Genomic DNA, 19,056 nt, shown 5'->3' on the forward strand with positions numbered 1-19,056 from the left:
CTGGTAACACCAGCAAGGTGGCTGAAGAACACAGATTTCAAAATACTGAACTACTGATCAACCCACTAATTCCAGCTAAGGAATTAAATGCAAAAATCTGAATCTTTTTCTACAAAAAAATTTTTTACACTGATTAAATGTACCACTGTAGCATATGATTACAATAAAACTGCATTAATAGGTTATATATAGTTTACAAAAGCCAAACAGTTTAAGATACTCTTTAAAATACTTCTTTAGAAGGCCGGGCGCGGTGGCTCAAGCCTGTAATCCCAGCACTTTGGGAGGCCGAGACGGGCGGATCACGAGGTCAGGAGATCGAGACCATCCTGGCTAACATGGTGAAACCCCGTCTCTAATAAAAATACAAAAAACTAGCCGGGCGTGGTGGCGGGCGCCTGTAGTCCCAGCTACTCGGAGGCTGAGGCAGGAGAATGGCGTGAACCTGGGAGGCGGAGCTTGCAGTGAGCCGAGATCGCGCCACTGTACTCCAGCCTGGGTGACACAGCGCGAGACTCCGTCTCAAAAAAAAAAAAAAAAAAAATACTTCTTTAGATATAGATATTTATACATATGTGAATATGCAGTGTTATACTTTATAAAGAGAGGCAAAGTGAGGTATGACCAAATTCTACCTAAGGGCTTAAAATGGTAAAAATTTTAGAGACACACAGTTAACAAATGAGATAAAGCATTTTAATGATGCTGCCACCCATCATACCAGCTACAAATACTAAATATGTAACCAGCCAGTGCCTCTTTGGATGTATGTAACACAGGATCTAACACAGGTTTATTACATGACTAGTAAGAGATGCATCGCACTCAAAATTCAACTGTAAATTTTGCTCCTTGATGCTCTGAAATTCTGTCAGTATTAGATTAACAAGTAAATATTAATTAAAATATCTAAGTCCTTTTTGGAAATGCCCATTAGATCAAGTTGACAATTACAAAACATGCCTATGCAATAACACTCCCGCCCCACAGAAAATATATGCAAAAGAGCTCAATATATTTGCCTGTTGAGTCTGGACAGCATTTTACACAAAATGATACATCCTTCTAGGAGTCATCCTAAGGCTAGAAATCTCATAAATGTTACTAAGATCAAATTGCTCCTTCTGTATATAATAAAACATTTCTATTAATTGCATGCAATCCTTATCTTTCTAATGCATATGCAATCACATTCCTATTTATCTCATTAAAGCTAATGGTTACTGTATATACTGGAGTAGGGAAATAATAAGAAAATGAGTTTTTTGAAAAAACTCAAAAGGAATGAGGCAGGTTGACAACACATAATTCTGGCAGGGCGCAAGAGCTCACGCCTGTAATCCTAACACTGTGGAAGGCCAAGGTGGGTGGATTGCTTCAGTGCAGGAGTTTAAGACCAGCCTGGATAACATAGCAAAACCCTGTCTCTTCTAGAAATACAAAAAATAGCCGGGTGTAGCAGCTGGGGTCTGTAGTCCCAGCTAATTGGAGGCTGAAGTGAGAGAATCACCTGAGCCTGCGAATGGAGGCTGCAATGAGTTTTGATTGAGCCACTGCACTCCAGCCTGGGCAACAGGATTGAGACCCTATCTCAAACAAAACAAAATAAAACAAAAAAAGACAACGCATAATTCTGAGTTCACAATCAAACTAAATTCTAATTATTTAATAAATCTCCATAGGGATACACATTAAAAACTGTCAAGTTATACTAAGGTACTACATACATCCTGCACTTACCAAAGTCCACTTCCACTACTAATTTGATTAAACAAAATTCACAATGTAATATTTATTTTATGCAACCAAAATAATCACTTCTCAGCAGAATGACAGCAGTCAGCTATCAACTACTCACGGATTGATTGTAATTTAATGAATTACAAATCAATAACTGATTATACTGTCTCTCATCTTGCAATAGGGACACTGGGAAAGGAGGTACACATTTTTATCTTTATTTGCACTCTTTTAAAAATAAGGTGCCTACTGACATGATCTGTGTCGAGAATCAAACCAGAAATAAGTTGGACCAACCATATTTAGACAATTATTATGTAAAACATTTTTGATAATAGGCATATGGTGTATTTAACAATGGGGAAAAAATCAATCCTTACGCATCTAGAGGCCCTTTTAACTTCACCAAATAATGAGTTAATTATTCATTGTAACAAAGAATCATTGCTACTACCCAGTTTATCTTTTTGCTAAGTATAGATTGTCAATATCTCATTTGCATGAGTAGGATTCTCAAATTTTCTGCATACTACGTAAAATCTAGTTTTAATTAAATGTAATAATCCTGGCACACATTTAAAGGAAAAAAGTTATGATTCTGGGCTTTAACAACAACAACAACAACAACAAACAAAGCAAAAATGAGCCAGGATATAGTTGATTTGTAACATGCCCTTTCCTTCTTGCTTTATGTTCTGTATACTTTTCCCTCAGACTGATAGTGGCAACAAAGAAAACATTTGCTTACCGTCACCACCCAGTAAGGCTCATATAACACTATGGCTCAAGAAAATTTACATTCTTCACCATATATATGTCATAAGTAAAATTTAAAATTAGGAAATTCATTTTACTTTAATTTCAGTAGCTTTCCTCCTCTAAGAAAACAATGATTTTATATTCAAAGGAAGAACTTCTGGGGAAAATGCCAGTTGCTGTAGGTTAATCTGATTTCATACACCTGGAAGTATGAGACTTTTTTTTTTAAGTTGCAATCTATCATTAAACATAATGCTTCCTACCTGTAAACAGTATTGAGGTTCCCACATATCCTCCAATCCATTCAAATTTTGAAGTAAGTAAAAATCCTGCATACACAATAATATATATATACTTCTGTTTTGTTCACGGAGGAGGTATTGTTTTCTCCCAAACCACATACATTTGCTTCTACATACTTCCTTAATAGATAGGTGAATATGACCACAAATGTATTGAGGACAAATGTGATAAAAGTTATCAAAACTACACCATCTTAACACCTTTTCTGGCTAACAGATGCTTCAGCTAAGAAAACCAACTCAAATATCACAAAGAAAAGGAAAAAAGAAAAAGAAAAGGCTTTTTTGAATACAGAAAAATATAGTAATTACACTGTTACAAAAAAAAAAAAGCAAAAATCTATCTAGAATGCTGTCTAGTAACAGTACTGGAACTTTGATTTGAAAAATATAGCTGGCTTAAAAAACAAGCTCACAGGGACACCCTACTTGCCCTTGGGTTGTGAAACTAGAAGTTACTTATTTTTCTCTATTTCATTAATCTCTGTAACACACAAAATGAGATAAAATAATGGGATTAAAATTAATTAAGACAAGAAACATGGTGAGGTATATGCTGGAGAGAAGTTTTAAAAAAGCATCAGCAATCCAAACTCGTAATTAAACCAAACTTTACACCAATCTGCTGTAAACAGTATATAAATTTTAGGCAGCTCAAAAGTACTGGGATTTCTGAACCATGAAGCAGTATTTGATTGGAGAAAAAATAGGCCACCTGATCCATAACCCCAAGGCAAATATGAACCAGAAGAAGAAAACAAATAGGTGATATACATTACTACTATATTCTGCAATAACAAATAGTATGAAAAGTTAAATGATACTAAGAAACTGTTTAGTTTTACACACAAAAAAAATACATAACAGGCTCATTAGTAAGACTACTATTGCTCCTTGTGTCCAGATCTGTTCCTTCACCAAATAGTATTGAGCACCTTGAGTAGGGGGGCAATTATAGGTGTCCATCTATATAATTTATAAAAACAAAACATTCAGAAACTACTTAAACATTGTACCTACTGAATATGATTGAAGAGGTTAATATTTGAAAATACATTTTTAAATAAATATGTAATTTTACTTTTAAAAGTTTACTCATTCTCCACCCACAGGTGCAGAAAGTAGCTTAAGTCACACAAGAATAAGACACTATGTCAGCCTTTGTCCTACTTCAATTTCTAGTTTTGAAACTGCTCTTATCTTAAAAACCACATTTAATGGCAATGCTGCTCAAAACCTGGCTAGCTATAACCAGTTGTCCTCGGCCACAGTAACAAAGGTGATCAAAGCAAGATGTGTTCTCCTGGACAATCTCATCTACTAAACATTTTTATGAAGAAACATCCTATGGATGTTTCTCTCTTACGCACTGTGGCTCACACCCATAATCTCAGCACTTTGGGAAGCCAAGTCAGGAGTATCACTTAAGTCAAGAGTTCAAGACCAGCCTTGGGCAATAAAGACCCCATCTCTACAAAAATATTCATGTTTCGAGGGAGGAACCTGGTAGCAAGTGATCATGGGGGTAGTTTCCCCCAAGCTGTTCTCATGATAGTGAGTGGGTTCTCATGAGATCTGATGATTTTATGTGTTTGACTGTTCCTCCTCCACACATGCTCTTCTTCCTGTCGCTTTGTGAAGAAGGTATCTATCTCTCCTTTGCCTTCTGCCATGCTTGTAAGTTTCCTGAGGCCTCCTCAGCCATGCAGAACTGAGGCAATTAAGACTCTTTTCTTTACACATTATCCAGTCTCAAGCAGTTCTTTATAGCAGTGTGAGAACAAACTAATACAGTGTTGTATGCCTGTGGTCCCAGCTACTTACGAGGCTGATGTGGGAGGACTGCGTGAGCCCAGGAGTACCAGGCTGCAGTGAACTATGATCCCACCACTGTACTCCAGCCTGGGCAACAGAATGAGACCTAGTTGCAGAAAAAACAAAACAAAACAAAAAAACCCCACATCCTATGGGGTAGATTTCAAAGACAGGCCATGCAGCTGGCCACTTCAGGTGAAGAAATGTACTTTCTTCTCATTAAGTTTGCTGTATAGAAACATCTGAAAAGCACCATTTTCTTATTTTATTTTATTTATTTATTTTATTGAGATGGAGAGTCTTGCTCTGTTGCCCAGGCTGGAGTGCAATGACACGATCTTGGCTCACTGCAATGTCCACCTCCTGGGTTCAAGCAATTCTCCCACCTGAGACTCCTGAGTACCTGGGATTACAGGCACCCACCATTATGCCCAGCTAATTTTTGTATTTTTGTAGAGATAAGGTTTCACCATGTTGGCCAGGCTGATCTTCAACTCCTGACCTCAAGTGATCCACCTGCCTCGGCCTCCCAAAGTGCTGGGATTACAGGCCTGAGCCACCGCACTCAGGCTCTTTTACTTAATTTTTAAAAGTCCTTTAATTCTACCTTTTTCAATTAAAAAAAAAAAAACAAACACCAATGAACTTCTCTTTATAACATTCTGCCAGCAGTTTACGTAAAGAAACAGGAAGAATGAAAAGACCTAAATGAGGGTAATTGACAGTATCAACTGCAGCCACCCTCAGCATCTGGATTTTTAGGTTCCTCCAATATTGTTTCCAGGTTTGGTTCATGTCTTTCAAAATATCCATACCTGGAGACGGATTCCCCTGGGTTAAATCTCTAGCAGCCATAAGCCCCACTATCCAGACACCACAACTAAGCTGTGCGAATACGGGTCTCCATTAATATCTTATATGAAGGCCTTAAATGAAAAAGTATGGCCTCAAAAAGAAATTTTTTAAATCTATGGCCTCAAAAAAAGAGGGGCAATCAGACTCTGGGCAAACTACTCCACATTTCATATATCAAGACTGAATGAGGCAAACTGACATCAAATGCCTCCTGATACGGTACATTAAGAAGACACCGTCACTTCTCTGATACTCTATTACTGCCAAAACCACAGAACCAGAATCTAAATGTAAGGAACAAAGCCAAATTGAGGAACAAATCCCAATTGTGGAACAGCTGACAAAATGAAACAAAAAACTGAGGCCCAGATTAAAGGAGACTAAGGACACACAGCAACTGCAAGGGACCTACAGTCCAGAATTTACTTTTGCTATAAAAGACATTACACTGGCCGGGCGCGGTGGCTCACGCCTGTAATCCCAGCACTTTGGGAGGCCGAGACGGGTGGATCACCAGGTTAGGAGATCGAGACCATCCTGGCTAACACGGTGAAACCCCGTCTCTACTAAAAATACAAAAAATTAGCCAGGCAAGGTGGCGGGCACCTGTAGTCCCAGCTACACGTGAGGCTGAGGCAGGAGAATGGCGTGAACCCGGGAGGCGGAGCTTGCAGTGAGTGGAGATCACACCACTGCACTCCAGCCTGGGCAACAGAGCGAGACTCCGTCTCAAAAAAAAAAAAAGACATTACACTGACAACTGGCAAAATCTGTACAAAATCTGTAAATTACATAATAGGATTTTAGCAATTTTAATTTCCAGATTTTGATAATTGTACAGTGGTTATGGAAGAGAACATCCTTACTTTTAGAACCACACACTGTGGTATTTAAGAAGAATGGGGTATAACGTCTACTTACCTTCAAATGGTTTAAGCGGGGAAAACAGTTTGCATGCGTGTGGGTATGTGTATGCATATGTGTACGTACAGATATACACAAGGACAAGGTAAATGTGGTAAAATGTTAACACTGAGGTATCTGGGGGAACTTCCTTCTAATATTTGTGCAACTTTTCTGCAAGCTGAAATATCAGAACAAAGAAGTGACACCTACAGAAGCACTCATCTCTTAATCAAGATGCTGGCATATCTCTGCTTGCTACAGAACCTAGTGGTGACAAGCCTATCCAAAAAACATTCATCAGAGGTGACATGTAAGAGATTCTGGCCAGCTTCCTGGCCTAATTTTTATGTTATTAAGACAATTTACTGAAGAATTTCTTGCTACAGATTTAAAGTTTGATAATACCCAGTGTCAGTGTGCAAGTGGAGACAAAAGAACTTGCACACACTGTCAAGAGTTTAAATTTGTGCACCCTTTTAACATTTTGCCAATGTATATTATAATTCAAGATGTGCATTCCTTTGACCTAACCATGTCAATTCTGGAAATTTATTATACAGGTAGATAATCTGTTACTGTGCCAAAACATGGATACAAAGATGTCCAATAAAGCAACATTTGTAGTAACAAAAACATTTTAAATCCATGTGTACAATGAGGAATAAATTGCTAGTTAACACAGTACCTCCCAGTTATGCCTATATACTCACACAAAAAGTCACCCAGTTAGTAACATCAATATTGAAAGAGAAAAGAGATCTACATTTCTCATCTCCCCTTCCCCAGTGTATACATAAAACACACACACCCTACACGTGATTACTAGTGATACTGGGCAGTGGTAAAAATTGCATTTTGCTTTAAAATGCATTATATAATTTGACAAAGAAGTTTTGTTTTGTCTTACCAATTAAGTTTGGCTTAAACTACAAGATACAAGATAAAATTGCATTCTCTACACATCAACTGATAGCCACTCAAGCACCAACTCTAGAATATAAGCAGCTTAAAATAAAAACAGAGAAAGGCAAATAAGTAAAGAATTTACAGAAAAAAAAAATGTCTCAGCAAGCAAATTTCACTAGGGAAACCATTTTAGAAAATACATGCCTGACTCAAACAAAGAATCACATCAAACCTAAGGGTTTGCCACAAAGAGAAATACAATGAAACTTTAAAGAGGTTCCAAGTGTTTATTCAGTTGTTACTAATAACTCCTTCAGATGCCTCACTTCATCTTATGAACCACCTTTAAAATGGCACACATGCCTCTATGAATTTCAGTCACAGTTCCCTGATAATTTTGTCTGCCTTCTAGTTTGGCCACTGGAAAAAGTAAGATAAATCTTTGACAGAGGGAAAGCAGTGTTCAAGACCTGAAAAGTGTCACTTGATGAGAGCACACACACAGTTTCTCATACAGGCTAAGTGCATGGACTCAGGAACTAGGTTGCTTAAACTGAAATCCTGGCTTTATTGCAAACTAGTGGTGTGACCTAGAGCAAGAAATTTACTCCAACTCTGTGTGCCTCAGTTACTTCAATGGAAAACACAGATAAATGTACTTCTAATCAAAAAGGTTCATATATGTAAAGCACTGTAATAGTGTCCAGCACTAAGTAAGTCCACTACTACTCTTTCAAGGCTGGATTACTGAATGGTATCTAATCTAATGAATACTGTGAAACTGAAATGGTCCCTTCAAAACAAGTATATATTTATATTGCCTTAAAAATACATATAATCAAATATCGATACAGGATTTTATAAAGAACTCCTACAGCTCAACAACAAAGAAACTTGGTTTATAAATGAGCAAAGGAATAGACATTTCTCTAAGGAAGATACACAAGTAGCCAATAAGCACATGAAAAGATACTCAACCTCCCTAATTAGGGAAATGCAAATCAAAACCGTGAGATACCACTTCATACCCATTAGGATGGCTTTGATTTAAAACAAAAAACAATAACAATAAAGTAACAAGGGTTGTCAAGGATATGGGGAAAACTGGAAACTTTCATGCATAGCTAGTGAGAATGCAAAATGGTACAGCCACTATGGAAAACAGTATGGTTCCTCAAAATAACAAACACAGAATTACCATATGATCTATCAGTTCCACTTCTGAGCATATACTCAGAAAAAAATGAAAGCTGGAATTAGAAGACAGTTGTACACTAATATTCACAGTACCATTATTCACAATAGCCAAAAGGTGGAAAACAACTCAAATGTACACTGACAATGAACAAATGGATAACAAAAATGTGGTACATACATACATATGATGGGATATGATTCAGCCTGAAAAGGAAAGAAATTCTGATATATGTTACAACACAACATGAATAAACCTTGAAGACATGCTAAGCGAAATAAGCCAAACACAAAAGGACAAATTATTATATGATTCCACTTATATGAGGTACCTAGTAGTCAAATTCATGGAGACAGAAAAATTGGTGGCTACCAGGGACCTGGGCGAGAAGGGAGAATGGAGAGTTATTGTTAAATGAGTACAGAGTTTCAATTTGGGAGGATGAAAAGTTCTGGAGATGGATGCTGGTGATGGTTAAGTGCATTCACAATAACATCAATGTACTTAATGCCACTGGACTGCAGACTTAAAATTGGCTAAAATGGTTAATTTTACATTATGTATATTTTACCACAAAAAATATATTTAGTTTGTCCTTAAACTATGGCTTAGAGAGGGATAACTAAGCTCAGCTGTGAGGGGTCCTATGTTAGTGCCAGGTCAGGTGGCTCCAGCTGCCCAGTAACAGAAAAAACAGACACGTAGGTGTCAAAACTAGCAATAAAAAGGAAATAAAAAGGAACCTGAGGAGTATATGTATGAATATAAATTGTTCCTATTACCATCAAGGTACGGATACAAAAGGAGAGAGAAACATAGTGAAGTCTGTTCTAGAATCCACACCTCCCTAGGAAGGGCAGCCAGACAGCACGCAGCATCCCTTTCCCCTGACTTGCTACATGATGGGCTTCATGTGCGCTTTGTGTGCATCCCAACAAAGACTGCTGGGGACTGAACGTCTTCCATGGAAAATCCACAATGTGATTATGGAAAACTGGCTTGTACATACAAGATGTCACACAGTTTTCTTCCTTGCACTTTCTCTCTCATTTCTCTCTTATTTCTCACCCTCACTTCAAATTGTTAAAGTAGTGAAATTCTTTTGCCTATTTCACCTAAAACTGAGATGAAGAGGAATGAAGAAGAATGGTAATAATTAATTGTTCTCCTAGATTCTGGTTCCTTTTCCCTTTCACTATTCAACACCCATTAGGTGTTAGGTACCACACTAGATACTCGGAACAGATAACAGCAAAAAAGAAACACGGTCCCTATCCATATGAAGTACATTACAATAGCAGCTACTGGAGGGCAGGCACTATGTTACATACTTTGTATGCATATCTCACATCATACCCACATTCTTCTTCTTTTTTTTTTTTTTTAGACAGGGCAGGAGTGCAGTGACGTAATCTTGGCTCACTGCAACCTCCACAGGCTGAAGTGATCCTACTCCCCAGTAGCTGGGACCACAGGTGTGAGCCACCATACCCATTTAATTTTTGTATTTTTTTGTAGAAACAGGGTTTCACCACGTTGCCCAGGCTGGTCTCGAACTCCTGAGCTCCAGTGATCCCCCTGCCTCAGCCTCCCATAGTGCTGGGATTACATGCATGAGCCACCATGCCCAGCCCCCACATCAATCTTACCAGGTAGGTATTATTATCCTCATCATACAGATGAGGAAACCAGCTTAGAAACTACCTTGCACAAGTTCATATACTGGTAAATTCTGTTCAAAAATGTTAACTAGATTATAACGTTCATGATTTTCCACGTACTCTGCATTAGGACAGAATTTAATTGCATTTCAATTATGCACACTACAATGTGAAAGGGTGACAGGGGCTGGGTGTATTGGCTCACGCCTGTAATCCCAGCACTTTGGGAGGCTGAGGCAGGGAGACAGGTGGATCACGAGGTCAAGAGATTGACACCATCCTGGCCAACATGGTGAAACCCTGTCTCTACTAAAAATACAAAAATTAACTGGGCATGGTGGTGCATGCCTGTAGTCCCAGCTACTCGAGAGGCTGAGGCAGGAGAACTGCTTGAACCCTGGGGGACGGAGGTTGCAGTGAGCGGAGATCATGCCATTGCACTCCAGCCTGGGTGACACAGTGAGACTCCATCTAGGAAAAAAAAAAAAAAAGGGTGACAGAATATGAATTTTTATGACAGAAATGTAAAGTGCATTAACTGACTTAAAACCTTCTATGATATAGCACTGATTTGGTGTGAGTGAGGGGGGCAACAAAAAATCTGAAAGGAAACTCATTACCTTCCCGATCCTTCAGTTACTGACTAAATTTTACAAGGGTACAGAGTAAATTTTTCCTTGATTACTAGAAGTAAGAAAATGTTTTCTAAAGCTGTAAACATGGCAGAGCGCAGTGGCTCACGCCCGTAATCCTAACACTCTGGAAGACTGAGGCGAGTGGATCACCTGAGGTCAGGAGTTCGAGACCAGCCTGGCCAACATGATGAAACTCCATCTCTACTAAAAATACAAAAAATTAGCTGGATGTAGTGGCGGCCACCTGTAATCCCAGCTACTCAGGACGCTGAGGCAAGAGAAACGCTTGAACCCAGGAGGCAGAGGCTGTAGTGAGCCGAGATCGTGCCACTGCACTCCAGCCTGGGTGACAGAGCAAGATTCCGTCTCAAAAAAAAAAAAAAAAAGTAAAATAAAGCTGTAAACACAACATTCAGGAAATCTAAAGACATCTGTTATGGGTGTCACACTTTGACTACATATATACACACAAAGACACTTGTGTGTGCACATATATGTCATAAATCTGATTCTGAAACAATTTATCTTGCATTTTTCCTGCACGAGAGCACTATGTTACAATTGCAGTAGGGACTGTGACAGTCTTCTGAATGTATGGCTTACACTATCAATCAGAATTCTGCAAGGAACGTTTTTTTTTCTAAATTGAAAAAGAACATGTATCTACATATAGTTCCATTTAACGAAGAGGTTTTGTGTTCTTTTTTCTGTTGGTAGAAATTACACAGACATAGTACGAGCCCAGCCTCCATCAAACCATGTTTGGCCAATTTCTTAGCAGCCAAGCCATTGACACACAGTTTGGTATTTTCATGTACTTGAATTCAGCAGTGCATCTTTCCTTTTCAATAACATAGACCAGAGCTTTTATGGAGCCCTTCGAAATAAGGTCTAATGAACAAAGACAAGACCATGAGTCAGGTTTATAATGGGTTAAGCTATTTCAAAGAAGCCTGCCCCTAAGGAAAAAATTAAATATGGCAATTGCCACTCTTAAACACATATAAGATAGGACATTGTAGATATTCTACATACGAGTTTAAAATAACACAATAAACTAAAATAAAATGATGGGAATCAAAATTCCTATGTTCAGAATAGGGGAGAAGAGATTTCCAAAACATTTTATGTAACACCACTACATGAAAAAGGAAATGCCTTTCTTGCTTGAGTATTAATACGAAACAATACATTTCTTCTTTTGAATTGTAACTTATATTTCTTCTTTTCAATTGTAACTTACATTATAATGATCAAACCTACATTTGTGGTAAAAATGAAAACCACTCTGAAGAAGCAGTCTTAACCACAATTCAAAGCTTAAAGAATGGCTTTCTGCCAAAGTGTATCTGAGCCATTAAGCTGTCATGTTGCCTTCCTGCATTGCTAGGACCAAAAGAGCAGGCCCACCAGCTAGTATCTGCTCACTCAAGCCTCATGGGAGGCCATGAGGCTCTGAAAGGGAAATAAACAGCACAGAAGCACAGGGCTCGATGGTGCAAGATCTAACTGCAAGCTGCTTTGCCTTGGGAAATACTACAGGCTGATTAATGCTTCTACAAACATCTGACGATGTTTGCCTCTATTCAGCACAGGCAAAGGAAAGGTTTGGAATTGAGACTGGACAGATCACCAAGCACTGAATAATGTATGCATCATCAGTAACTTATGGCAACACTAGTATAGGAAGGAAAGCCTTGAGAGAGTGAGTTGGGATGGCAATGCAGAAGACAAGAACAAGGCCCCTAGAAAGTGGACATGATTTTCAGAGTTTTGAGTCATTCATGTTATGTATTTACTTGGTACTTTGCTATGTATGAACTTAAATTGTACAAGCTGCAAAGGTGTTGTGTTACAGAGTTAATTTACTAGTTTACTGTCTAGTCAATGTCCCTACGTCAAATCGCTTAATTAAGAAACAGGAGATTAGTTTTACTTTAAAGAGGAGCTCCCCTGTAGCTATTTAATTCTCTGTAACACAACACCTTTTTTTGAGACGGAGTCTGGCTCTGTCGCCCAGGCTGGAGTGCAGTGGCCGGATCTCAGCTCACTGCAAGCTCCGCCTCCCGGGTTCACGCCATTCTCCGGCCTCAGCCTCCCGAGTAGCTGGGACTACAGGCGCCCGCCACCTCGCCCGGCTAGTTTTTTGTATTTCTTAATAGAGACGGGGTTTCACCCTGTTAGCCAGGATGGTCTCGATCTCCTGACCTCGTGATCCGCCCGTCTCGGCCTCCCAAAGTGCTGGGATTACAGGCTTGAGCCACCGCGCCCAGCCGCTATTTAATTCTTAATATTCCTTCTCTCACCAACTTCTGTACAGGCATGTTTCCTAAAGTCATGCAGAATCTCTACTGTCTACAGCACTAGTACTACTGACCTCCTTCCTCATCTTGCCTTCCACCACAGGCAGTTCACTGACAAATTCCATCAACTGGATTTCCAAATTATCTTCTCTATCTCCATTCTCTAAATCCGTAAGATTAGATGAGGCTCTCATTGCCACTTATACCTGTAGCTTCCTCAACTGGCTTCATATAGCAAAGTAAACCGAGACAGCAATAGACAGAATACATCTCCTTATGTGTATTCTCATTTAAGCCCTGGCCAACTCCTGAGAGGTCAGCATTATTTCTTTTTTTTTTTTTTTTTTTTGAGATTTTGAAAGCCCACCAAGCGCTCTGAGCGCTGGAGTGCAGGGTCGGATCTCAGCTTTCTACTGCAAGCTCCTGGGCCTCCCGGATTCATGCTTTGTTCTCCCGCCTGCTCCCGAGTAGTTGACTACAGGCGCTCACCACCCCCAAGCTGTTTTGTATTTTTAGGTAGAGACGAGGTTTCACCAGGAAAGAAGTGATGGTCTCGATCTCCTGACCTCATGATCCTACTGGGTCCTGCCTCCCAAAGTGCTGGGATTACAGGCGGAGTCACCTGCCTCTGGGCCTTGGCCTTCTAATTCTCTAAAAGGAGAAATTATGTGGTGCCAAGTGAGGCTTTCCCTCATTTCTGACTCCACAATGATCAACGAAGTTTAGATAATGAGCCCCACATACAAAACAAATAAGGAAACCATATTCTGTTCCATAAACTACTTGTATTCTTTGCCTTTCCAAAATAATGACTTATCCCAATTCACTGATAACATTCATTCTCTTTTCCCAGTAAACAAGCCATCTATCATTATTTAATGTTTCAAAGAAATCACTTCTTAATCAGTAACTGATTTCTCAGCAAACCAAAACTATTGAATCCCAAGGATGAAATACTGTAATATTCCAATTTGAGAATATGAAGCAATACCATAAAGTGAAATAAACCAGGGAAATCTGTGGTAACAGCTGTAGGGATCAGTCAAATTCAGACTCCTAAAGAATTATAACTAGGCCGGGCGCGGTGGCTCAAGCCTGTAATCCCAGCACTTTGGGAGGCCGAGACGGGTGGATCACGAGGTCAGGAAATCGAGACCATCCTGGCTAACACGGTGAAACCCCGTCTCTACTAAAAAAATACAAAAAAATGAGCCAGGCGAGGTGGCGGGCGCCTGTAGTCCCAGCTACTCGGGAGGCTGAGGCAGGAGAATGGCGGGAACCCGGGAGGCGGAACTTGCAGTGAGCCGAGATCGCGCCACTGCACTCCAGCCTGGGCGACAGAGCGAGACTCCGTCTCAAAAAAAAAAAAAAAAAAAAAAAAAAAGAATTATAACTAAGTAACCTAGCAATGAAGAAAATGTCATACCACTGTATTAGTGCTGAGAAAAATTTAAAAATGCCAACTAGTTTCCAAACGAACTGGAAATGCCCACTAAACATTTTAGGCTATCACTTTTAATGCTGGCCAGTATTTTTTCTTAATAGCATACACACCCATTAGAGAAATATGGCCAAAGTTAGAAGCTTGTATTATTCACATTCAAGATGACTCAAGTGTGTACAATATTGAGTTCTCAAATACAAATCTGTACGCAGTAAGTGCTCACTATATGAATAAACTGTAACAGCAAGTCATCTGTTAAAACACATGCAACCAAAACAAAAAGATTATTATGGAATCTTATCTATTAAACTACATTATTATTTAGAAAAATTACAATTTATCAATGATTAAAGCACAGTTAAAAATGATTTTTAAAAAACTGATCTGTAATGTTTAAGTTAATTTCCACAATGGAGAAAAAAATTGTAAGTTGACATTCACTTTTCAATTTTTTTTTTTTTTTTTTTTTGAGACATAGTCTTTCTCTGTCACCCAGGCTGGAGTGCAGTGGCGCGATCTTAGCTCACTGCAAGCTCCACCTCCCAGGTTCACGCTATTCTCCTGCCTCAGCCTCCAGAGTACCTGGGACTACAGGCACCTGCCACCACGCCCGGCTAATTTGTATTTTTAGTAGAGACGGGGTTTTACCATGTTAGCCAGGATGGTCTCAATCTCCTGACCTCGTGATCCGCCAGCCTCAGCCTCCCAAAGTGCTGGGATTACAGGCGTGAGCCAGTGTGCCCGGCCCCTAACTTTTCAAAAAGTTTTACAATGGAGAGAAAAGGGAACTATTTTACCAAATTCAGGTAGCTAAAATTGATAGAACTATTTTTCACATGGAGAATGCCCTACAAAGATACAACACTATAGGTTACTGTTATTACTTGCTCCACAAGCGATGTTCTTTCATGAAGCATGTTGCCACTTCAAAAAAGTGATAATCCACATTTTTGACAGATTCTATAAAGAAGTGGTATCAAGATCTAAATGGGAGTCTCTCAATAAACCTTACAAATTCCCTCATGTAGTTTTCTTGAGTCTAAAACTAATTGATTGGAAAATGTGATAAACCATGTTCAGGTCTCCAGCAGTTACACCCAGGCAATTCTTTACTGTAGTAACAATAATATACCACTGTGTTTAAGATAATAATGACAATATTATTAGTCATAATGTTATTAGTTAACAGATTGATTACCTATGCTTTTAAAATGTTAGCAGCTCAAGATATAAAGGAGAATTTCAGATTGAAAAGAAAACTTTAATTCTAAGTAAAAATTTGAACTTTGGAACAAAAATCCAGTTAAAGGGGAGTAATTCTAACTGTTAATTTTTCCTACTATCTATCAATGTTTTGGTTTGGTTCTAGTATTTCTCCAAAATTAAAACCACTGGTCCAGTCATTATATTCGACAAGGTCTTTATTCTGAAAAAGAATTACTACTCATCCTGGATCAGCTCTCTCCTTTTTGAACAATCTCCTAAGATCTAAGATTTATGCTATTTCACAGCATCCTCCTGACTGGATCCTTGCTGGTCAGATCACTTCTCACTTGACCTGCCCCGTTCGCTGACTCAAAGCAACGTTCGCGTATTATTCTTTTACAGGCAGAATGTACAGCAAACTCTTTTGTTTGTTCAGGCTGCATGTAAATGAGGAATGGGAGAAGAGAGAGAAAGGGGCTAGAAGGTTGTAAGAGAGAGGGAGGAAAGCAAGAGGACACTGGAGTACAAAAGATCAGTGAAAAAAAAAGAGAGAAAGAAAAGACTGAGGGAGTGTCACAGCCACCAAGTTGAAGAGAAATAAAAGAGAGCAATGGAGTATCTAGTGGCCATAAAAGGGCAACTGTCCACCTCCTAATAAACCAAATCTGGTCAGTCCCAAATATGGAAATGTTTTAGTTGAAATACAGAGCTTTTCTTCTGTGGAATACGAGCACAGATCACAATCAAATAATCTCACACTTGGATATCCACCACTGTGAGAAAAATCTGGTGAATTATTACATAAAGTCTTTCTACATTTTGCTTCCTCAAAATCCAGGTTTTTCTAACAAAAACAAACAAACAAAAAATCCCAACACTTTTATAGTTATTCTAGAGCTTCCATCTCTGTAAAATAGGAATGTTAATTGTTAGCAATCTGCAGAGCTGTTGTGAAGACTGGGTAAATCATTTGGTAAGGGAAATCTTGTAAGTGCAATATTGATTCAATGTTAGCATAACACACTCAGATTTTCTTGGCCTTCAGATGTACCAATCCCCAACTCACAAGAGTTCAGTGATGACAAATTTCTAGAAATTGAAATCACTTCAAAATAAGATTACCTTCTTATGTATCTAGTTATTCTCTCAGTTTGTAGTTAAGAAGTTGGTAAATAAGAGTATGACCTGTTCTGCCATGACAGGATAGATGCATGTCTTAAAAACCTAGTATTATCAAAAGTTCATTCATTTGACTAATATTTGCTGAATACCTGTTATGACTATTCACTGTCCCAGGGGATGGAGATACAGGAGTCAACAAAATAAGCAAAATCTGTTAATGAGGGTGGGGGAAAGAATAGATTTAGAAAGTAGACCAAGGATTGAAAATTGGCTCCCTACAGAGACAGTGACTGTTTATTTCAAATATGAATGCTTTCAGTGTGTTCTGCTTGCACCCAGTCACCCCCATTTTATAAGCATATTTGTGTTACTTATCTCTGGCCTATCCCTGCCCCAGGGCTAGAATTTCCCACTCAAGTTAGTTTTTCCACTGAAACTTCAACAATAAAGGAGTTTATTTAAAGTTAAATTTCATGCACATTTCATTAATCTAGCTGCTTAGCTGCTGCCAACAACACTTCTACAGGCATTTTTAATCCCCTCATCACCCCTGGGTGCCATCTCTGGCTACTGATCTCAGTTTGGGGCCAACTAAACTAGAATGCAGTTTAGTTTCCTTCTAAAGTACACTCTAGGAGGAGAAATTTACCAAAGAAAAAGAATACAAGCTGCTAACATGCATGATGACAACCAAAGGAAAAAGACAAAGCTTTGAAGAAACAAATTCCACAGAGAGACAACATAAAACCTTGTGCTTCCAACAGGATAAGCAGCATGAGGTGGAAAGCGGTAAGACTGAAGTGACTAAACATAACTTAAGGGGGGAAAAAAGCAATCCTCTCATATATCGCCAAAAAGCCAAACCAATGCTATGGAAAAGACTAGGAAGAGTTGGATAATCTGGGAGAAGACAAGGGGTTAATGTGGAATAGGGAGAATCTGGTGAAACAAAGCAATAGAAAAAAATAAATTCAACTCTTCTATACTCTGAATCCATATGTTTTCATTTACTGCCTCCACCACTGAAAATGTATGCCTGCACACATCTGTACAAAGACAAGCAACCATCATCAGGGTAGTTAACACACTGATTGGGAGAGGTTATTTATCTTCTATAATTTCAAAACATGATTTCTGAAAAGCATATCATGCCCAATTCAGAGAACTGAACTATGTACTTGGACTCAATTTCTAAGAACTTGCAGAAAAAGATGAATTATGCGTATTATCTTTTGTCCTCCTCTTTTGGCAAATAATTCTTCCATTTTTCAACTCCCAAGTGTAGAAAACTAATGTACAATTCCACCACTATGAAACAATTTACCAGAAGTCTTCATCCTCTTACTGTTTTCTAAGAAGAAAGAAACTATATTTTAGACAATCTTAAAATATACATATGCTGATATCACCCTGCTTTGAAGCCTTATTTATTTTAAAATATTCACCAAAAACTCTGTGATCATCCTCAATAAATCTATAAAGCAAACATCTGCTGTTATGAGGGCACTGCAGTAGGCACAGGAACTAATCCAAGAAAAATAAAATTTTAAATGTTATCGAAATCTTCACAAAAACAGAAAGTTTAACATTTAAACATTTAACTGCCTTCAATATCTGTAATGTATTTGATTTATGCTTAATTTTTTGCAACTTTAAATTTTATATTTGCCTTCTGAATTAAAGAAGCACCTATTATACAAACAAGTCCTAACATATAAAAAATGAAAAGTGAACTGAAAGGTTTTATTTTTAATTTTTATTTTTCTAAGACAACAGTCTTACTCTGTTGCCCAGGCTGGAGTGTAGTGCCATGATCTTGGCTCACTGCAACCTCTGTGTCCTGGATTCCAGTAATTCTCCTGCCTCAGCCTCCCAAGTAGCTGAGATTAACCGCATCTGGTTAATTTTTGGATTTCTAGTAGAGATGGGATTTTGCCACGTTGGCCAAGAGTCCTGAACTCTTGACCCCAGGTGATCCGCCCACCTCGGCCTCCCAAAGTGCTGGGATTACAGGTGTGAGCCACCACGCTGCTCAGCCTGAACTGACAGGTTTTAGTATGCATCATCATTTTATTTGTATTTTCTTTTTATTTTACTTATTTATTCATTTTTTTGAAACAGAGTCTCACACTGTCACCCAGGCTGGAGTGCAATGGCGCCAACTCAGCTCACTGCAACCTCCACCTCCTGGGTTAGGAGATTCTCCT

General features: G+C 38.7%; 1 protein-coding gene across 7 annotated transcripts in view; it reads right to left on the reverse strand.

The window, feature by feature from the left end:
* The window catches only part of RBPJ (recombination signal binding protein for immunoglobulin kappa J region), a 268,573-nt gene that overhangs the window by 48,606 nt on the left and 200,911 nt on the right, over positions 1-19,056 (reverse strand). The window contains exon 1 of one of the 7 annotated variants that reach the window (XM_009206630.4): positions 2,763-2,955. The exons of the other annotated variants lie outside the window; for them this stretch is intronic. Within the exon in view, the coding sequence (XP_009204894.1) occupies positions 2,763-2,803 (41 nt within the window). The 5' untranslated portion in view covers positions 2,804-2,955. Of the gene's footprint in view, positions 1-2,762; positions 2,956-19,056 lie in introns of those variants that run through there. 7 annotated transcript variants of the gene reach the window in all.

This window comes from Papio anubis, chromosome 3 (genome assembly GCF_008728515.1).
Source record: "Papio anubis isolate 15944 chromosome 3, Panubis1.0, whole genome shotgun sequence".
Classification (NCBI taxonomy): domain Eukaryota; kingdom Metazoa; phylum Chordata; class Mammalia; order Primates; family Cercopithecidae; genus Papio; species Papio anubis.